The sequence below is a fragment of the Heterodontus francisci genome, chromosome 12, assembly GCF_036365525.1.
Source record: "Heterodontus francisci isolate sHetFra1 chromosome 12, sHetFra1.hap1, whole genome shotgun sequence".
NCBI lineage: Eukaryota > Metazoa > Chordata > Chondrichthyes > Heterodontiformes > Heterodontidae > Heterodontus > Heterodontus francisci.
In genome coordinates this window covers 93,156,004-93,178,990 of record NC_090382.1, presented here as the reverse complement: position 1 = coordinate 93,178,990, position 22,987 = coordinate 93,156,004, and the positions used below count along the sequence as shown (strand labels likewise).

At 43.5% G+C, this 22,987-nt stretch overlaps 1 protein-coding gene across 17 annotated transcripts in view; it reads left to right on the top strand.

Annotated features, from left to right (window-relative positions):
* LOC137375999 (teneurin-2-like) overlaps nucleotides 1-22,987 on the top strand; it is an 812,476-nt gene that overhangs the window by 629,094 nt on the left and 160,395 nt on the right. For all 17 annotated transcript variants that reach the window (XM_068043888.1, XM_068043886.1, XM_068043879.1 and 14 more), the window contains 2 exons: nucleotides 407-612; nucleotides 16,717-16,912. In XM_068043888.1, coding sequence (XP_067899989.1) covers nucleotides 407-612; nucleotides 16,717-16,912 — 402 coding nt within the window. The remainder of the gene's footprint in view (nucleotides 1-406; nucleotides 613-16,716; nucleotides 16,913-22,987) is intronic.

Below are 22,987 nucleotides of genomic sequence, written 5' to 3'. Positions count from 1 at the left end.
TCGCGTTGAATAACCCTGTTGGAGGTTCCCATTTTCCTCCTAATTTCCTACATTTCTTCAAAATGGGAGAATGTGTACTTTGCACAAATAGTTCTGAATTTCAGGTTTTGTTACATCCTGTTCTCACCCCTCAGCCACTGTTAGTGAAGCTAATGGTGGCAATCACTTCCCTACAATAAATTCACCCAGTCAGACTGTTATCCATCTCATACTGTACTTTATGTTGCCAGTAAAAAAGGGTCAGTTCAGTAAAGAAAACAGGTCTGTTCTTTCCTAGGATAAAACTGCTGTAAAATGAGCAAATACAGTGGTGATCCTCCCATAAATACAGTTCCTTCTTCTTTCACTGTTAACCTGTCCAAATATATGTGCTGGATATTACTCCCAGTTTTCACTATTTTTATAGGGACAGTTGCTGTTAAAAACAGCAGCATTGATTTGGGAGACGTGGGCATCGGTCGAAGAGTGTCACAAGAAGTGCCTCCAGGAGTCTTCTGGAGATCCCAGTTGTACATCGAGCGGCCACAATTCATCAAGTTTAATGTCTCACTGGGAAAGGATGCACTTTTTGGTTTATACATAAGGAAAGGCCTTCGTCCTTCACACACTCAGGTAAAGATGCCAATGAAGATGTCAAAATCTCATCTTGCTATTTATTTTCTTTTTTTTTGAAGAGTTGTTATTGAAATGTCTAAATTGATAATGGCTGGCCTAAGTGACAAGAGTGCTTGCTGCTGAGGAAACAGTGATGGGGAATGCATTTGGTGCTGTGGGAACAGTGCTGAGGAGCATGCTGGCTCCTCTCAGGAAATTGGTGAAGAGTACACTTGCTAATATTGGGACAGTGATGAGAAGCAAGTTTATGGCTTTGAGGACAGTGGTATGGAGGTTACTTATTAGAATCAGGATGATAGTGAGGAGTGCACTTGGCGCTTTCAGGATAATGGGAGCATGCATGCTAGCCTCAGAATAATGGAGAGGAATTCACTTGCTGCAGTGGGGACAGTGAGGAGGAGCTCATGAAATGATTAATGACTTTAACCCCTTGTAGGCATTAAACCAAATAAGGAGCACATACCCACGATACTCCTTTAATCAAGTTCAAATCAGACAAATTCTCAGACGCTTATTTGGGTCCAAAGAATTGTGCTAGCTTTCCCTCAAAGAAAGAAATCCAACAGAGAATTTTACCATCTTACAGATAGCCAACTTCTAATATTTTTATGGCTAAGTCATAAATATCCCAGATATTATAAGGGTCTGGGCAACTCTCTTCCATATGTATCCCTCCACTTAAAGAGACACAGAGAGGGTGTTCTTGTAGTTGTATACAGAATACTACATGTGACGGTTTATTAATTTTTATATATTTATTAACAAATTTAACATGCAATAAACTTCTTAAGTGGATAAGTATATAACAATATAAAATATCACTGAGAAATGTAACACATATTCTTATTTCTAACATAGAATCCAAAAGTTTAACCTTGCTAATGTTACAGCAAAATTATCTTAGAATATCCAGAATATCCATCAAAAGTTAAAGAAAACTTGTACCTTAAATCCTCGTAGTTGAGAAGCATTGCTGAGGATATAACACTTCTAAGTGTCTTGTATTTTTATACTATTTCTAAGGTGTTATATGACTTTTACATTAGATGTGACCTTTCTGTGTTCCCTTTTAAAATCTAGATCTGTAATTTAATGTTTTACTGGAATTTGAAGTTTGTGAGCTTTTATCTGATCACAATGTTCATAATTGTGTTTACCTGACCTCTCTTGTTCCAGTGAGTAGATTTCATTTATTGTTAATTACCCTTTCCATGGTACCCACAGCAACCTCTGGAGCCAACCTGTCTGAACAACAACCTCAAAAACTAATTAAGTTTTATTACTACCTCTTCCTGAGGTCACACAGGATATTTCAATGTGTGTGTTTATCTTCCAAGTCCCTGGTAACAGAGATTCTATTCTAACAGAGACCTTGAAATGTTTAACTCTATCATCTTAAAGGGGAACTTCAGTGAGCTCCAAAAACTATTTATTCAATCTTTAACTCTAAAGACATAATACACTAACTATTTCCAAATTCTACTTAATCAAGCCTATTGTACCTATATTCCTTCACACTCATTTGCTTAATACGACAGTGCTGAGGAAAACATTTACTGTGGGCATACTGGTGAGGATCAAGGCTATTTTGGCAATAATGATGAGAGCATGCCTGCTGTTCTTAGGACAGTTAGGAGGAATGAGCTTGCTGTGGGGACAAAAATGAGGAGATGTTTTCTGATCCTGGTAGTGGTGAGGAACACCTTTGCTGCTCGGACTATCATGAGGAGCTTGCTTGCCACCATGGGAGCAATGATAAGGTGTGCACTTGCTGCTCACAGGACAGTTACAAAGAGCACTTGCTATGGGGACAATGATGGGGAGAATGCTTGCTGTCGTTGACATTGTCATGAGGTGCTTGCTTGCTGCTATGGAAACAATGGTGAGGTGGATGTTTACTGACAGGCAGACGATAAATGGAAGCTGTCTCACTTTGACAGGAAGAGACAAGAAGTGCGCAGTCATTTCTGTCACTACATTCTGCAACTTTAGAAAGGAAACAAGCCACCGTTTAGTGTGACATTCTGGCATTATTGCATGAATGCATGAGAGAAGCTTTAAATGTGAGAGTCTTGCACTCAGTAAATGAGACCTGACAAGGCTACTCATTACATATAAATAATGTCTTCCAGTTCTGCACCACAGAATCTCAATCCTGAAAACTGTTAGAAATCCAGTTGTTTGCTTGAAAATGCAGCATTCTATTGATCGCTAGAGATTCAGAACTTATTAAGTTTCCTCTCATAGGTGTTCCAACATTTAATGGGGGTGGGGGGGAGTGGAGAGTGGTGTTAGCCCAAGGAGAGATTTGTAAACAGAGAGAGGGAGGCAAAACACAAGGTAGCAGCTCAAAATAATAGAAAGCTAGCAGAGACCCACAAAACATTTGAGGTCAAATTCGTATCTATTGCAACAGTACTTCTTGAAATACAGGATTTCTAGTTATTCTTTCACCAAAGACTTTAACAGAATTAGAACTTCTTATTCTAGAAAAAGCTACATAAAGCTGTCCATGTGAAAAAAACAGGCTGTCAAGAGTCTGGCCTTGTGACTTGTTTATAGCCATAGAATATGAAAGTCTAATAGGAATTGTTTTCCCCTGAGTTGAAAAGGCAGCTTTACATCTGATGGGCTCAATATTATTCAAGGAATAAACACTCTGGGCTGGATTTTATGGGCTCCCCTGAGACGGGGCCAGAGGCAAGGGGGCCGCTAGAATTGCGATGGGAGGCAGGGGCAGAGGGCCCGTCGGCTCCCCGTTGCCCAGCGATTTTGTTGGGGGCTGGATTGGTCGCTCACCTGAGGTCCAGGTCTCCAGCACTGGGCCTGGGTCCAAGGCCTCTGCAGTACCAGCAGTGGGCACCGCTCCCAGTGGCACTGCAGATACTGCCGAGCTGCCGGCCCTGTGATTGGCCGGCAGCTCTTGAGAGGGAGAGAATCCCCACCTTTAAAGGGACGGGGATCCTGGCGCTGGCCACATAAGTGCCGGAACAATGTAAGATCACGCCGGGGAGTGGGGGGGTGCAGTCTCAGAAAGGCCGAGACGGGGTTCCCCCCACCTGTTTGGCCCGGCACTGGTTGCCCCACCAGTGTCACAAAACTTTGCCCTCTGTTTCCTTGAAATCTGCCTGTTACATTTTCAGCATCTATCATCGAAAAAAAACAGCTTCCTCACTGCCAATTTTGTTCTATGACAAAGTCTTGTTTACGATTCAAGTTTCCTAGCAATATTATAACTGCTCCTTCCTTGAATCTACATTTGTGCGGTGGCATGCCCATTGGAGTTAGACTGTGTAGAAACTCTGGAGAGTATAGACTGTTATCTTCTTCATCTGTAGAATCAACACTGATGTATTCTTTTAATTGACCTGACAGCTTTTCTCAAACTTTTTTCAATCAAATCTAGTGAATCTTCATTTTTCGCACAAAGAATAGCTTTTGAATAATAAGTTGTATCACATAATTGTCCCTACCATTTTGCCACACTTAACCAATTCGATCATCCCATGTCATTCCCTCCCTCCCATGCCATCCCCATCCTGCTCTTGTAATCCCCATCCCGCGCATCAATCCCATCCCATCCCTCACGGAAACACTCTCTCCAGCCAGGGTAACTTTGGTGTTGGGTTCACCCTTATGTTCCACTGATATTGTTCCCCATCAACCACCCGACATTGCCTCCACCAACTATTGGCAGCCGCATGTGTGCCACACACTCTAGTCCTCTGTGTGCCCCATGTATTTCCGCGTGCACCAAGCACCACCCACCAAATAAACCCATCGACAGATGCGCCCCTTAAACTGACCAATCAAAACAGACAAAAACTGAGTATTATTTTTATAGATGTGATCGAACATTTATAATAAAAAAGATAGACTTGCATTTATATAGTGCCTGCCACAGCCTCATGACATCCCAAAGCTCTTTACAGCTAAGGAAGTACTTTTGAAGTCTAGTCACTGTTGTAATGTAGGAAACACAGCAGCCAATTCACGCACAGCAAGCTCTGACAAACAGTAGTGTGATAATGACCAGATCATCTGTTTTTAGGTGTTGATCGTACTTATACAGCACCTGGAAAATAGGCTGTTAAGACAATTATATGACTAAGCCTGTGATCTTCTCCCTTGTCTTCTTGCCTGATCCCTCACTTCTACAAAGTACTAACTCATACTGAGGCACAGTTCCACATGTGCTGGAACTCTTCTAGCATCTCAAGCTGGCATTCTTCATGTGCGAATGTAACCCCAGACACTGAGCTCTGACAGCCTGTTCACCCATTTGTGCCATCACAGCTGAACCCAATTTTGAGCACGGCCAATATCAGCACCGTGCGCTTCCAATGATCAGGAGTGATAGTCTAGAATGTCACATTATGGCTGAGCTAAAGTAGGCACAAATAGGGAAAACAATCTATTCGCTTTATCCATTAATTTCTATTAAGCAAACTCCGTCAAGTAATATGTCCTAAGAGAGTTTGTGGAAACTGAGTGCAATTCAATGCTTGCAGGGAACCATGCCCATAAAGCATCAATAGACATGTTACATTTTCAGGCTTTATGCAGATATTTCTCTACCATGTTGCTCTACAACAACAACTTGCATCAATATAGCACATTAATGTTGTAAAATGTCCCAAGGCTCTCCACAGGAGTGTTACCAGAAAAAAAATTGACACTGAACCATATAAGGAGATGTTAGGGCAGATGACCAAAAGCTTGATCAAAGAGGTAGGTTTTAAGGAGCATCCTAAAGGAGGAGAGAGAGTTGGAGGAGCAGGGAGGTTTAGGGAAGAGATTCCAGAGCATAGGTCCTAAACATGAGAAGACATGTACATCAGTAGTGGGAGGAAGGAAAGTGGGAATGCACAAGTGGCCAGATGTGGAGGATGTGGAATTCCTGGAGGGGTGGAGGACTGGAGACGGTTACAGAGATTATGCAGGGACAAGGCCATGAAGCAATTTGTACATAAGAGTGAGATTTGCTGGACTGGGAGACAATCTCTGTCTAAGATGACTCCTGTAAATGAGTTCCCACTCCCAATGAACCAGAGTGTGACTTTACACATCCAAATTCTGATAAGATAACATTGAATTTAACTTACTCGATATGAAACACAAAAAAGAAAGATTTACAGCAAAGAAGGAGGCCATTTGTTCCATCATGTCTGTGCTGGCCAAAAGAGAGCTGTCCAGTCTAATTCCACCTTCCATCTCTTTGTCTGTAGCCATGTAGGTTACAGCACCTCAAATGCATATCCCAATGATTTTTAAATGCATTGAGGGTTTCTGCCTCTAGCACCCTTTCAGACAGTGAGTACCAGAACCCACCACCCTCTAGATGAAAAAATTCTCCTCAACTCCCTTCTAATCCTTTCACCAGTCACTTTAAATCTATGCCCCCTGATGATTGACCTCTCTGCTAATGGAAATAGGTCCTTCCTATCCAGTCTACTGAGGCCCCTCATAATTTTATACATCTCAACTAAATCACCCCTCAGCCTCCTCTGTTCCAAAGAAAACAAACCCAGCCTATCCAATCTTTCCTCATAGTTAAAAGTCTCCATTCCTGGCAACATCCTCGTAATCTCCTCTGTACCCTTTCTAGTGTGATCTTCTTTGGCCTTCTTATCTCGAGAGACAATGGGTAAGCGCCTGGAGGTGGTCAGTGGTTTGTGGAGCAGCGCCTGGAGTGGCTATAAAGACCAATTCTAGAGTGACAGGCTCTTCCACAGGTGCTGCAGAAAAAATTGTTTGTCGGGGCTGTTACACAGTTGGCTCTCCCCTTGCGCTTCTGTCTTTTTTCCTGCCAACTGCTAAGTCTTTTCGACTCGCCACACTTTAGCCCCGCCTTTATGGCTGCCCGCCAGCTCTGGCGAACGCTGGCAACTGACTCCCACGACGTGATCAATGTCACAGGACTTCATGTCCCGTTTGCAGACGTCTTTAAAGCGGAGACATGGACGGCCGGTGGGTCTGATACCAGTGGCGAGCTCGCTGTACAATGTGTCTTTGGGGATCCTGCCATCTTCCATGCGGCTCACATGGCCAAGCCATCTCAAGCGCCGCTGACTCTGACTAGTGTGATCACATCCTTCCTATAATGTGGAGACCAGAACTGTACGCAGAACTCGAGCTGCACTCTCAATAGTGTTTTATACAGTTCTAACATAACCTCCCTGCTCTTATTGTCTAGGCCTCAGCCAATAAAAGAAAGCATCCTGTATGTCTTCTTGACCACCATTTGTACCTGTCCTGCTACCTTCAAAGATGTGTCGACATACACTCCAAGGTCCCTTTGTTATGCTACGCTTTTTAGAATCTTACTATTTATTGTGTATTCCCTTGCCTTGTTTGTCCTCCCCAAATGCATTACCTCACACTTCTCCGGATTTTTGAATTCCATTTACCACTTTTCTGCCCACCTGACTAGTCCATTCATATCTTCCTGCAATCTATGGCTTTCTTCATTACTATCAACCACATGGCCAATTTTTGTATCATTTGCAAACTTCTTTATCTTGTCTCCTCCATTTAAGTCCAAGTCATTGATGTATTCCACAAACAGCTAGGTACTTAGTATGAGCCCTGCAGAACCCCACTGGAAATAGCCTTCCTGCCACAAAACACCCATTAAACACAATCCTTTGCAACCTGCCACTGAGCCAATTTTGAATCCAACTTGCCACTTTCCCAGAAGCTTTTAATCTACTGGTCAGTCTGCCACATGGGACCTTTGCTAAAATCCATGCAGACTACATCAAACATGCTGCCTTCATCGACTCTCCTTGTTATCTCCTCAAAAATTCAATCAAGTTAGTCAGACACAACCTTCCCTTAACAAATCCATGCTGTCTGTCCTTGATTAATCCATGCCTTTCTAAATGATAATTTGTCCAGTTTCTCAGAATTTTTTAAATAAATTGCCCACCAAGCTAACTGGCCTGCAATTACTCGGGCTATCCCTTCCTCTCTCTTTAAACAATGGTACAAGGTAGGCAGTCCTGCAGTCCTCTGGCACCAAGCCTGTAGCCAGGGAAGATTGGAAAATGATAGTCAGAGCCTCTGCTATTTCTTACTTGCTTCCCTTAGCAGCCTGGGATACATTTCATCTGGGCCTGGTGATTTATCCACTTTCAAGGATGCTAAGCACCTTACTTTGTCCTCCCTCACTGTGTTTATGCCATCCAATATTTTACACTCCTCCTCCTTAACTGCAATGTCTGCATTGTTCCTCTCTTTTGTGAAAGCAGACTCAAAGTATTCATTAAGAACCATGCCCAAGCCTTCCACCTCCACACACAAGTTACCTTTTTGGTCTCTAACTGGCCCTACCCTTTCCTTAGTTATCCTCTTGCTCTTTTTGTATTTATAAAACATCTTTGGGTTTTCCTAGATTTTACTTGCCAATATTTTTTCATGGCATCTCTTTGCTTTCCTAATTTCCTTTTTAATTTCACCCTACATAACTTGCACCCTCTTGTGCGTGCCTAGACTTTAGAGAGCAGAAGAATAAATAAGTGATGAGATTGTGGGTTAGATTATAAACTACAGAACAAGTTCACCAGAAATAACAAATAAACAGTAGCAAGACTATACCACATTTTTAAATGGTTTTTTTTACAGAACTTTTAGCTCATGCTCCTTTCTTTGGTATAACAATTAAAAAAGGGGCTGACACATCCCTAATTCTCCTCATAATATTAACCCTATACTGCATTTTTTAAAAAAGAGAAACAACATAATGAAGATGCTGGAAATCTGCAACAAAAACATAAAATGCTGGAACCAGTCGGGTAGTATCAGTAAAGAAAGGAAAATGGTGATGTTACAGGCATAGATAGCACTTTTTCAGAATTGATTCCAGTTCTGACAGAGGCCCATGCCTGAAACGTCAATATTTTCCTTTCTTTACTCTAATTTTTACACATGGTTGTTTGTAAATGGCCCACAATGCCCCGTGAGAACCATCTTCACATGAGTTATGTTACAATGATAGAACCGGTGAACTTGGATTATTCTGCCTGCGATAAACCTCTCATCTCCTTTATAGCTGAAAGCTGGGATACAGGAAAACAAAAAAGTTACCTTGTACAGTGGAATCAAGTTTAACAATTATTGTGATGGTTTCCTGAATTTTCCCCTGTGCGAGACCCCAGTCCGTATGCACATGTTAGCAAGCACGTTACATTAATTTGAGCATATAGTCTGTGTTTGGTTTTATCAACATGCTTTGCTGTCACAGTGTGTTCGCCTAGGAGTAATGACCTTGAAATTTGTGTCGGCCTGTTTTCGGGTCTGTAATGGTCAATGCACAAGGGGCGCACGTTATAAGCCAGAGGTCTGAGGCTGTCACATGAAATTGTACTTCAGGCCTCATCAGCATATTCCCAATGAACTGCAGGTGTCTGCCACATCTCCAGTGGAAGATTCCCAGTCAGCTGGCCTTCCATTTGGACCAGCTACCATGTTGCTTGTAGCCTTCTGGTTAGTCCTGGGATTGTGAGGGATCAGGTTGGGGAGAACAGAGGTGGGGTGGTGGGGGGTGGTGGTTGGGTGTTAGTGTGGGCTGGCAGGAACCTGGAGTAATGCACCTCCCAGACCGACATGAAGATAAGTATATGAATAATAGACCTTACTTTTTTGTGGGCATCCACTGGTCAAGCCACAGAAAATGCAAAGGAAACCTGAGCCCAGCATGCCCATCACATGTTCCACTCAACCCTAACCAATTTAGGAGAGGGGTTCTGAAGCAGGTGGTAAGCCACTCATTAAGATATGCAAGGTGTCTAATGCTTATTTTAGGTAGCTGCCAGGGTGCCTGAGTATCATCTGACCTGATATATGGTCAGACATAATTCAGGCATCCTTGGAATATAGAACATAGCTCCGCAAAATTGGTCAATTCTTCCCCTTATCTTACACCCCAAAAAACGGACAAACAGGGTCCAATTTCCCTGCCTTTGAAGTGATACTTGGCAAATCACACTGTAATATGCATCTTCCCAGCCTGGAGAAAGCAAACCTTTAGTAACCAAATTTGAGGTGACCCATCACGTCTCATAGATACTAAAAATATATAATATTTCTTATGACTTAAATTGTGACGGATCCCATATTTCTCAGAGGCCTTCTCTTTTAGTCTGGACTATCGCTATAAACCAGAAATGTGTGACAAAAGTTTGCTGTCTCCAACCAAGCATGTTTGGACCACCAGCTTCCCAAACTGTGCTACATATTTCTTAATCCCCTGTCACAAATTCCTCTGCATTATTTTCTTTTGTCAAAGTTAATATATGACCGTGTCCATTTCCTTCCATCTCCTCTGGGTATTGGGCCTCTGGGCAAAATGCAATATTAGGTTGAGAGATTTGAGAAGGTCATTGAATAGAAGCTGCAAAATGGGTTGCAGGAAAGATATACAATGTCAGAACGGTGTAGTCAGACCTCGGTGTGACAAATTGGTGGGATTGGATTTTTCTTATCAGATAACCAGGCTTCTCTATTGACTACTGTGGACCTTCTAACAGGAAAAGAGAAGGCTGAGGGGTGACCAAATAGAGGTTTTTAAAATTATGAAGTGGTTTGATAGAGTAGATGTAGAGAAGATGTTTCCATTTGTGAGGAAATCCAAAACTATGGACACAAATATAAGATAGTCACTAATAAATCCAATCAGGAATTCAAGGGAAACACATCTGCTTAGAGACTTGTGAGAATGTGAAACTCTAGCACATGGAGTGCTTGAGATGAATAACACATATACATAGATACATTTAAGAGACAGCTAGAAAAGTAAGTAAAGGAGAAAGAAATAGAAACCTTTTGATGAGGTCACACACAGTAGGTTAGTGAACAAAATTAGAGCACATGGGATTGGGGATAATATACTGCTATGGATTGAGAATTGGTTAGCAGGCAGAAAGCAGAGAGTAGGGATAAATGGGTCATTCTCAGGATGGCAGGCTGTTACTAGTGGGGTACCGCAAGAATCAGTGCTTGGACCACAGCTGTTCACAATCTATATAAATTATATGGATGTGGAGACCAAATGTAATATTTCCAAATTTACTGATGACACAAAACTAGGTGGGAATGTAAGTTGTGAGGAGGATACAAAGAGGCTTCAAGAGATTTGGACAGGCTAAGTGAATGGACAAGAACATGGCAGATGGAATATAATGTGAATAAGTGTGAAGTGATCCACTTTGGTAGAAAAAAACAGAAAGACAGAGTATTTCTTGAATGGTGAGAGGTTGGGAAGTGTTAATGTCCAAAGGGACCTGGGTGTCCTTGTTCATGAGTCACTAAAAGCTAGCATGCAGGTGCAGCAAGCAATTAGGAAGGCAAATGGTATGTTGGCCTTCATTGCAAGAGGATTTGAGTACAGGAGTAAAAATGTCTTGCTGCAATTGTATAGAGCCTTGATGAGACCCACCCAGAGTATTGTGTACAGTTTTGATCTCTTTATCTAACAGAGGATATACTTGCCACTGAGGGAGTGCAACGGAGGTTCACAAGTCTAATCTCTAGGAGGACAGGATTGTCTTATGAGGAGAGATTGCAGAAAATGGGCCTGTATTCTCTCGAGCAGGGTTGTTTGGCATACGGCCTGCAGGCCAGGATCTGGCTCACTAGAGGTTTCCATCCGGCCCGCGGGTGTAAGCTGTACCAGGGCTGTTCCTCAAACTCACCAGGGGTCCATGGCTGGAGAGGAGAAATTTCCCTTTGTCAGACTGACTTTTAAAAAAGATCGCAAGTCAGTTTCACAGCTGACTGTTGCTGTATTGGGAACAGTGGCTTCTGAACTTCGGACAAATTCGGGGTTTTCTGGTGGGTTCTGGCTTCTTTTAAAAAATCTCACTGGAAGACCCCAAATCCATCGGAAAGTTCAGAAACAGCAGCTGTCAGCTGTGAAATTGACTTGCAATCTTTTTTTAAAAAACTGACCAACCAACTGCTGAGTGTTCCTGCTGTCTGCAATTGTCAGAGAGAGAGAAAGGGGACAGAGAGAGAAAGGGGGACAGAGAGAGAGAGAGAGAGAAAGGGGACAGAGAGAGAGAGAGAAAGGGAGAGAGAGAGAGAAAGGGGGACAGAGAGAGAGAGAGAAAGGGGACAGAGAGCGAGAGTGGGGGACAGAGAGAGAGCAGGGGACGGGGGGGGGGGGGAGAAAGAGGGGACACAGAGAGGGGGGGACAGAGAGAGAGAGAAAAAGGAGGACCGAGAAAGAAAGTGGGGGCTGGGGGGGAGTGGTGACACAGAGAGCGAAGACAACACAGAGGGGCGAACACAGGGAGAGAGACAGACAGACAGAGAGAGAGAGAGTGATCAAAATTACTCCTGACAGAATGACATCTATCCGGAATACTCCACATTGCTACATCAAGTGTGTGGACAAACGTTGACTACTTGTGGTAGCAAATAAATGCCAGATATCTCACTAAATCAGTGCCCAACATGGTGAAGAGAAAGTAAGTCGATAAATTAGTCTTCTCATTTAAAGCATCTTCACAAAAAATGTACTTTGTTGTTGTTTTATTTAATAGTAGGATAAATTTCTAATGCCTTTATCTTTCCAAAATTGTCTCACCGGCACACGATGTAAGACAAAAATTGTAATGTGGCCTCCATGCAAAAAAGTTGGACAACCCTACTCTAGAGTTTTAAAGAATGAGACGTGATCTCATTGAAACTTAAAAAATTCTTACAGGGCAGATGTGGATTGGATGTTTCCTCAGGCTGGTGAGGCTAGAACCAGGGGATACAGTCTCAGAATATAGGGTAGGCCATTTAAAACTGAGATGAAGAGGAATTTCTTTAGGCAGAGGGTGGTGAATCTTTGGAATTCTCTACCTCAGAGGGCTGTGGAAGATCAATCATAGAGCATGTTCAAGATAGAAATTGATTGATTTCTAGATACTAATGACATCAAGGGATGGGGATAGTGGGGGAAAATGGCGTAGAGGTAGATGGTCAGCCATGATTTGTTTGAATGGCAGAGCAGGCTCGACAGGCCGAATGGCCTACTCCTGCTCTTATTTCCTATGTTCTTATGATATGTCAATAGGGTGAGATGAAGTAAATAGAATGGGAGGAGGCTTGTGTGGAGCATAGATCTGTAGGTCCAAATGGCCTGTTTCTGTGCTGTAAGTATGTAATTCTACAATGATCTCAGGTTTAATCTTTTGTCTGTGCTGATTACATAGGCATTAGCCATGGCTTAATAGTAGCACTCTCAGCTCAGAGTCAGAAGGTTGTGAGTTCAAAATCTAAATCCAGAGACCTGAGCAAATATTGAAGCTGACATTCCAGTGCAGTACTGAAAGACTGCTGCACTGTCAGGGTGCCGCCTTTCAGATGAGATGTTAAACCGAGGCATGTCTATCCTCTTGGGAATGTAAAAGATCTGATGGCATTATTTTGAGGAAAAACATGGGAGCTCTCCTTGGTGTCCTGGCCAATATTTATCCCTCATACAATATCATTAGAATAGATTATCTGGTCATTATCACGTTGCTGTCTGTGGGACCTTGCTTTGTGCAAATTGGCTGTTGCATTTCACTGCATCACAACAGTGACTATACTTCAAAAATTACTTCATTGATTGTAAAGTGTTTTGGAGCATCTTTCAGTCATAAAAGGCACTGTATAAATGCAAGTTATTTCTTTCTGTTGGTAGGAGTGGAGGGAGTGCAGTAACTCCTGTGTTCTATTTTATCCCTATGTGTAGGGATCCCTTTGGTTTCCCTTCACTGCCTTCCCAACTAATTATCACTCCGCACACAATAATATAATAACAAGTACCATGTGAAATTTAGAAATAAATATGAAATGTGAATGATTATTACAGTTGGTATTTTTTTCTAGGGATCCAGATGGCATTAAAAATTGTGAGAGAAAAACTTGAGTATTTTGTGGATATCATCTGAAGTCCATGATTAAATAATAGCTTCACAGTATCTCTCTGTCATCTGTCATTTTTGTAATGCATACTAATGGATTGAATAAAATATAAACAGTGCTACCACACTGAATAAAAAGCAAGAGACCTAACTGTATTCTCATTGCTGTCGAATAATACTGTCATGCAGGCCCCCACCTGCCAAGAATGAGGCATTATTAATTTCACCACACGGACATTAAATTTCAAATTGTTGCTGGGAAGAAGAGAAGGCCTGTTACAAGGACTGCCAGACCTTGGCTGAAAAAAAAAGACATTTGCATCTTAACAGACAGTGTTTGAAAGGACAAGACAATCCACTGAGCCAGAAGTTGTTATACCAGTCGGTCCCGTGACTATCCTGCTGGCCAACTTGGGGAGTTTTAAATTGTAGAGACAATGTTTGAACTGGAAGAAAGCAGAATGCACCTGGACTGAAGCTGATCTCCTCTCCTTTCTGTTCCCAGCTCTTTCTCATGGAATTTCAAAACCCACAGAGGACACAGGAACCTCAAGAGAGAGAAGTCTCCTACAATGAACAAGGTTTAAGAAGAATACTGGGCCCCAACAAAAATCAAGATCTACCTACAATCAAGGACTCTACAGCAAGCTCGAAGCACAGTAACAAAAAGCCCTCTTCAGAGATTGCCTCAAACTTTTCCACTTCATTTTTCTTCTGCTTTCTTTTTTATTCATTCATGGGATGTGAGCATCACTGGCTAGGCCGGCATTTATTGCCCATCCCTAATTGCCCTTGAGAAGGTGGTGGTGAGCAGCCTTCTTGAACTGCTGCAGTCCATTGAGGTAGGTAGACCCACAGTGCTATTAGGAAGGGAGTTCCAGGATTTTGACCCAGGGACATTGAAGGAGCAGCAATATAGTTCCAAGTAAGGATGATGTGTAGCTTGGAGGGGATAATGCAGGTGGTGGTGTTTCCATGCAATTACTGCCCTTGTCCTTCTAGTTGGTAGAGGTTGCGGGTTTGGAAGGTGCTGTCTAAGGAGCCTTGGTGCATTGCTGCAGTGCATCTTGGAGATGGTACACACTGCTGCCACTGTGCGTCGGTGGTGGAGGGAGTGAATGTTTGTGGATGGGGTGCCAGTCAAGCAGGCTGCTTTGACCTGGATAGTGTTGAGCTTCTTGAGCATTGTTGGAGCTGCACCCATCCAGGCAAGTGGAGAGTATTCCATCACACTCCTGACTTGTGCCTTGTAGATGGTGGAGAGGCTTTGGGGAGTCAGGAAGTGAATTACTCGCAGGGTTCCTAGCCTCTGACCTGCTCTTGTAGCCATGGTAGTTAGATGGCTACTCCAGTTCAGTTTCTGGTCAATGGTAGCCCCTAGGATGTTGATAGTGGAGGATTCAGCGATGGTAATGCCATTGAATATCAAGGGGAGATGGTTAGATTATCTCTTGTTGGAGATGGTCATTGCGTGGCCCTTGTGTGGCGCGAATGTTACTTGCCACTTATCAGCCCAAGTCTGGATATTGTCCAGGTCTTGCTGTATTTCTACATGGACTACTTCATGAATCGCGAATCGTGCTGAACATTGTGCAATCATCAGCAAACATCCCCACTTCTGACCTTATGATTAAAGGAAGGTCGTTGATGAAGCAGCTGAAGATGCTTGGGCCTAGGACACTACCCTGAGGAACTCCTGCAGTGATGTCCTGGAGCTCAGATGATTGACCTCCGACAACCACAACCATCTTCCTTTGTGCTCGGTATGACTCCAACCAGTGGAGAGTTTTCCCCCTGATTCCCATTGACTTCAGTTTTGCTGTCCCTATATGCAAGTGTGTATCGCATATGCATGCTAGCGTGGGCGCGTCGTGTATCCGTAGGCATTAACCGAATTAGTTTAAGTTTAATAAATTTCAATCTTTCTTCATTAAACCTAAGATAACTTGTGTGCTGGTTTCTTTGCCTTATAATTGGAAAGCGGTGAACAAGGATTCACCAAGGAGGAGCTAAAAATATGTGTTTAAAAATAAAACCCTGTTATAGTAAGACCAGGTGAAGGCTGAAAGGGAACCCTAGACGTCTTTCTCACCTGGTGACCAGGTGAAGGCTGAATGGGAACCCTAGACCTCTTTCTCACCTGGTCTTAACAATACTGTCACAAGATCTGCAGGGGGCTAACCATTATTATGTATTATCTGGGATTAGCTTGGTACAATTAGCAACCATTTCTTTTCTGAGTCAGGAGATTGTGGATATCAAATTCTGTCTGATAACACTCTCGTGAAGCATCTTGGGACATTTCTACTACATTAAAGGCACGATATAAATTCAAATTGTTGTTGGTCAAACCCCACTACATGACTTGTGCACATAATCTAGGCTGGCACTTCAGTATAGTACTGGGTTAAGTGTTGCATTGTTGGAGATGCCATTCCTTGAATAAAGACATTCAACTTGTTCTGGTGATGCAAAAGGTGCCATGGCACAATTCAAAGACCATTAGGGAGTTCTCCAGGTATCCTGTCCCTCATATAGCATTTGTGCTACCTTGCTGTGCAAAATGTTGGCTGCCGTTTTTGCCAAATGGACAGTGACTGCATTTTGAAAAGTATTTTCTCAAACCTGAACTTGTCCTGAGAGATGCGATGAAACAATATAGAAATGCAAGTACTTCATAGGGCAGTATTCTAATCATGAGCACTTCTAGATAGCTGCTGCTTCTTGATCATTTTTACTGTAATTTGCAGAGAACATATTTATTTCACTTTCCTACTGATAAAATTACTGTTACGACACTTGAATAATAACATCTGCAAGCAAGTACAATGGGCTGTGGATTCGCTAATACTCGTTTTATACTATTGCACAAAATCAGAATTACCCCTTTTGTGTGGTTGAACCATAATGATATCTACATGGAATGATTAATAATAGAACAGAATCACTCTGATTATCAAGTGATAATCATCAGATTAATTGAAAGCAAACACTCTGGAAATTATGAAGGAATTAGCAGTTCGAAAGCAGAATTAGAAGAGCATTAAGAGTTTGCTAGCTGATTATAATTCAATTGCTTCCTTCAGCTACAACTCTTCAGTTAAGATGATTGTTGAGAGGATTATCACATTTATTAAGGTAGATCTGAGTTGATTTGAAGCAGATTTTACACTGCAACTGTTTATGTTTCTGCTTGCAGTATGATTTCATGGAGCGTCTTGATGGCAAGGAGAAGTGGAACATGATGGAGTCACCACGTGAACGGAGAAGCATCCAGACCTTGGTCATCAATGAAGCGGCATTTGTTCAGTACCTGGATGCAGGAACATGGCATCTTGCTTTCTACAATGATGGGAAGGAAAAGGAACTAATCTCCTTCAATACTGCTGTCCTAGGTAAGTAGAACTGATGTACAGTATATGGACTTCCTAAGATACAGTAAAACTTAAAAGCATAAATGACTCCTCTGTTTCTTTAGTTTCCCTTTCAATAAAGCTATATTTAATGGGGATAAAATGAAAGAGCTGCTGGATGTTTGCAATATCAGTGCTGAGGACCAGACTTGCTGAAAGGCAGTATCCATGTTCTCTCACCACCTGCAACAAGCCAAATCTGGCAGCTATGTCCCTCAGGAATACTGTTTCATCAACTGAGGGAAGATGGTAGGTGGTAATTGGCAGGACTTTTCCTTTGCCCATGTTTAACCTGAAGTCTTGAGGCTTCATGTGGGTAAAGTCAATGTTGAGGACTCCCAGGGCCATTCCCACCTCAGTGTGCCCCTATCTCATGTAAGTCTGCCCTGCTGGTGTGCAAGACGATTGAGAAATCTGGGACATTGGCTAATAGAGGCTGTGATTGTGACTATGACAGACTGTTGCTTGGCTAGACTGAGAGAGAGCTCTCCCAACTTTTCTACCAGTCCCCAGATCTTAGTGAGGAAGACTTTGCAGGGTCAGCTGAGCTGGTGTCATGATCCAGTGCTGAGGTCACAACTGAATTATCCATCCACCTTCATTCTTGTTATTCTTTGTAGTGGTTTGATACAATTGAGTGGATTGCTAGATCACCTCAGAGAGCAATTAAGAATCAACCACATTGTTGCGGGACTGGAATCACATGTAGGGCTGACTGGGTAAGGACAGCAGGCTTCCTTCCCTAAAATGCACTAGTGAACAGCTGGGTTTTTATGACAAAACTTCATGGTCACTTTTTTTTTATTGATATCAGATTTTTTTTCTTACTTTTGAGACTTTTGTAACTGAATTCAAACTTCCATGATGGTGGTTTGAACACAATTCTGTGGTTGCTAATTCAATAACATAACCTCTACACTACTGTGTAGATCTAGTCTTTACACAGAGTTAAGAGTCACTGAGGGAAAAAGACACTGTTAGTAAGAAATGTTGGTAACAGCTTTCGCAATTAAGGAAATCTGGGAGTTTCATTTGAAGTCAGGGGAACTAGTTTAAAGCTAGTGATGGCTGAAGGAGGACTAGTGGTAAAACTATTAAAAGATAGAAGCTAGTAGTTGTTGATTAGATTTATGAAAGCCATAAAGAAACTTTAAAGAATTAAAGTAAACAAGATTTTCAATTCCTAACTAAAAAGCACTGGGCAGATTGAAATATAAAGGTAGAAATTATTTTAACTTGGTTAGCTTCTTTGGTAAAACAGTGGAGAAAGCAATGTAAAATGCGTGTGTTAATCATTCATGGGATAATCTTGCTGATAGTAATTTCTATCCAATACTGGTTAGACTACTGCAGAGCAATTGGACCAGGGAAATGATGTTCAGAAAGGGCAAGTGATGGAATAAAAGTGAGACTGAAAATCATCAGAGAGAGTGGAGAACGTTGGGTGATAAGTGGAGAAGGTCACTGATATGAAGGAAAAACAGAGTGAAAGTGGACAGATCCCTGGGGAACCCTTTGTTAATGGAAAAAGAGTTCAAACATGAGCTATTAATTACAGCACCACTCGAGCAATTTGAGAAGAAGCGAGATAGTCATGAACATAGATTTGTTGGAAGGTTGCATGATGGTAACTTGCTTAGAACTGCATGATGTCAGACCATATCATAGACTTGGAGCTGTTCAAGACACTAACAAATAATTCACCAAAGTTTTCAGGGGCAGAACTCCATAAATTCATTAGTTAGGCACCAAGATTCCAATGAAACAGTCACACTGAGTACAGTACTGACAATCAGAGAGTGAACTAAATCTTTTAAGATGATGGAATATTTGGAAGCTAACAGTAGCTTTCATAACTTAGAGAAGTATTGATGTAAGGATAATAGAGAGATGGCAGGAAAGGTGAGGAAAATCATCTTTCATAGGGATAAGGTGAAAATGAGCAAATTTCTAAGGAGAGAGAAAGGTAATTTGGAGTGAATTCATGTTAAATCCAGGAATCTGAAAACATATTTCTACACCTAGGAAACCCACAATTTATTCTGAGTTTTTTTCTGACAGGAACATATTGGGCTGGATTTTAAGGAGCCCTCGAAGTCGGGATCCATGGCGACGAGGGGCCTGAAGATGGATCCCGATGAGGCCCACCACGGACCTCGACGCCAGCAGGGCCCGGCCCATTATTACCGGCAGCGGAGAGGCCTCGTGGTGGCCCCCCCGCCGCTCGGTGACCGGACCACAATTTAAATATTTAAATAAATTAAAATACCTGAATTAATTAATTTCACGTTGCCTCCTGATGTCCCGCCGCGATCTTCACCCTGACAGCTGGCACTGCTGCTCCTTCGGATCCCCGTTCAGGGATACGAGGTGGAGCATTTGTGGGGAGGGGGGTAGGTACGTTTATCAGTGCAGGAGTGGGGGGGAAATGGAGTCAGATTAGCATCATGGGTGTTGGGGGATGGTGGGAAGGGTTATAGGTGAAAGTTTGTGCAGTTTGGGGAGTGGGGAAGGTCAAATGGTAAAGGTAAGTGTTGTGGGGGGGTAGAGGGCAAATCATTTAATTGTCATTTGGGGGGGTGGGAGAGAGGCAAAAGAGATGTATTTATTTTTTAAATTCCATTTAACTTTAAATATTTAAATTTTGCAGTAGGGCTCACAGCCCTTTGAAAATGGTGTCAGTGCCAGCGCACAGGCAGCTGACTCCGTTGCCGGGGATGGACAGCCCACCCCCTCCACGTGATCTGTGGGAGAGGCAGCCCATTCCGGCTATTTAAGTGAGCCGCCATGATGCTCTTTGGAATCCGGCCCGTGTGGGCGGGCTGCCATTTATTTCGTCCACTGCTGATTTCAGCGGTGGGCTTATAAAATTCAGCCCATTGTGTAGTTATTTTTCTCCCTCTCATGTTTTCAAAAAAACATTGTTTCTGTGGCACTGTTTACCCTTGCTCAAGGAATATATTGATTTCTTTTGGTGCCTGAAATGTTGCTAACCAGCACTCACTGCTATGTTAAGATATCTGTTTCCAATAATGTGTCAAATTATCCTAGCATCTAACTTCAAAACACAGGATTTAAATAACACCTGAAAGACTTAAAGGACATGGTGTTACTTCTGTATCAGGGGTGCCTTGAGATGTAGCTCAGTGGCATCAGTAAAAATTTGGCGTTATTTTAAAGATATGGGTCTGGATTTTACCAGCCCTCTGGAGCCAAGCTGGGAGGCAGGAGGCATTGTGAAATTGATGGTGAAAGGCACCAAGGGATATTCTCAACGGTGGGAATGGCAGCGGCATGGCTACCCGCTGACTGGAGGTGGGCAGCCAATTAAACCAATTACTTGGCCAATTCATAGCTACTTCTCGCCCCAGCTAGCATTTTACCGTTATTGCTGCTCGATGGCCCATGGAGAGGTCCCCCCCACCCCCAGCACAATGGCAGCCCCTGCAGCTCCAACGTCACCGCTGGAGGGTTCACTCCTCCGATAGCTAGGGGCCTGCCTGCCTGGCCCTTGCACAGTAAACAAAAAACCCTTATCTGGCCTTTGAGTGCGCCTCATTATGGAGGCGCCCTCTTCTTCAAGCATCTCAGCAGTGGCCACCTTCATCAGTGGTGCTGCCAAAGCTGCCGAGCTGCCAGCCTTCTGATTGGGCGACAGCTCTGAGAGGTGGGCTGCCATCCTCAAGTGGACAGCAGCCCTGGTGGCAGCCTCTTGATTAGCCGCTGCCGGTAATATCCCACCCAGATCCTGCTATCCATCAGTGTGGGCTCGGGACTCACTTTCAATCCTAGCAGCAGGACAAACTGGGATTTGGTAAGATTCCTGCCATGGAGCGTAAGATAATGTTCACTGGGTTTGACTACTATTTAATTATCCATCACAATGTAATAAAGATCATTGCTATTGCCCATTTTGATGATGTGGCCCTGAAATTCCTTAGGCTGTACTCCTGGGATTGGTGCCACCAGTGACCTCCGACATTTACCTTGTCAGAGATTGGGATCAGTGGGGGCTCATCTAATCTGCACTGGGCAGGTGGGTGTAAATGCCAGTGCAGTTCTTTTACTGACATCTGCCTGCTTCATGTAGCCACTTTCCCTTAGCCATGCGCCCCCCCCCCCCCTCCCCCAACCTCCACTCCCATGTAAGGTGGCCAATCAACAAATTCATATTTTTAAAAAGTTGGTCTGTTCTTCAGGGACCCAGGTCATCTGGCGAAGCGCACATATGCCCATCTGGAGGCTGGCGTGTCTCATGTCACTGGGCATGTTAACTTCCAGTACTACCTTAGGATAGCAGGGTCATTTGAGGCCTCAGGGAGTGGTCGCCCCGTCCTTTTGCAAGTGACCCCAGGCCCAGGTAAGGGTCCCATGCTCAGGGTTAGGAGCCATGGCCAACAGAGGAACCAGTGAATTTTTAGTGGTGATGGCAGAAGAGCTGGAACCTCGAGGGACAATGGCTGCTTACAGGTGGAGGATCCTTTGGGAACAAGACTTGTATTTCCTTTAAAGCATACATGAGGAAGGCGACAGGAAACCACCTCATGTACTTTTTCCCTAGTTATATTGCTCATTTCTTACGAGCAACTGAAGAGGAAAGTGCAGGACTGTGAGGCATGGAGAAATGAGCAGAGGACATGCCCTTGGGCAGATCACCACCACGACTAGATTAGGTGCAAAATAAGACAAGAAAGTGGGACCTCCCAGTGTTACACAAGAATCCAGCAGATCCTCCAAGAGATCTCAGTCTCAATTCCAAATTGAAGAGTAAAGGGGTGACAGAGCACATCTGGGTCCCATGGCAATGGAGTCCCAAGCAGCACTTTAATGATAAATTCGACTGTGGCAATGATAACAAGTCTAAAATTAGTCCCAGCATTCCTTAGCTAGGAAGGGGTAAAAATTAGACAGGGTTCCAGAATGCTACAACTTTCTTTAAACAAATTGACTCTCACATGTGCAACCATCTTCAGGAGGTGAGGAAATTAAGACCGGGGCTAGAAATTCATTCGCGTCGATTTTCAGGCACTGGGGTCATGATTTGCGATTGCTCAAGCCCATTCAGATCGCGGTGGGCAACAGGCAAAATTTGTGTACCCACCTCATCTGAATGATTCTGGTGTGAGCTGGTGTGACTCCAATGCTGGAGGCCACAGCAGAGTTGTTTGCCGATCACGTGCTACAAGCAGCCTATTCTTTCTTAAGGATAGGCTGTCTCTAAGAGGGAAGCTGCACAAAAAAGATTGCTGCAATGGAAATTATTGAAAACTGAACACCAGAGAAGATAGGTGATGAATGCGACGTTGGAGGCATTAATGCTACAGCTGGGCAAAGGAGAGATGCCATGATCCCACGGGGGCCAGGAAACCCTCAAGGACCCTCAGAAGGGAGTGGGAGCAGGCAGCCAGCAAGGTCAACTCCTGGATTCTGGACCCAAGAACCTCATAACAGTGTCACAAGAGGTCTAATGACCTTATACAGGTGGGCAAAGTCAGTGAATGCATCTTCACATGGCATCTTCTACCCACCACACCATCAACCTCTCACGCTGCTCAATGGCACCATAGCCCCAACACTCTCCCAGCAGCACTCCCTGGCACTCAGGACTCAGGCCTAACATCCAGATACTCCACCTCACCCTCACACACCTACCAATTCTGCCAGACTCACACCCACCTCTCGCTGCCTCCACTTTAAGCTATGACAAGCGCATCTTCCAAGCACAGCGCTACACAACCATTGACATTCTGCCCTCCCTGGTACGGGACAAGGTGGCACACTATAGAATGAAGAAGAGCAGAACAAGCATGGAACAAGGACACCTGCATCCCCTCAGCCCTTGGAGGAGATGGTTCTCACCATCAACTTGGGTCCAGCTGCAAATATGCCCGTGGCATCCAGCATCGTAGAGAACATTGAGGATGATGGGTATGTTCATGCTTTACGTCCCTTCTCAACTGCCAGCTCAACCTCATCCTGCTAACTGGCAAGCTGCTGATGGTGTGACCATGGACCTCCTGCTTCCCACCCAAAACCCCCTTCCCTCACCCCAATCTT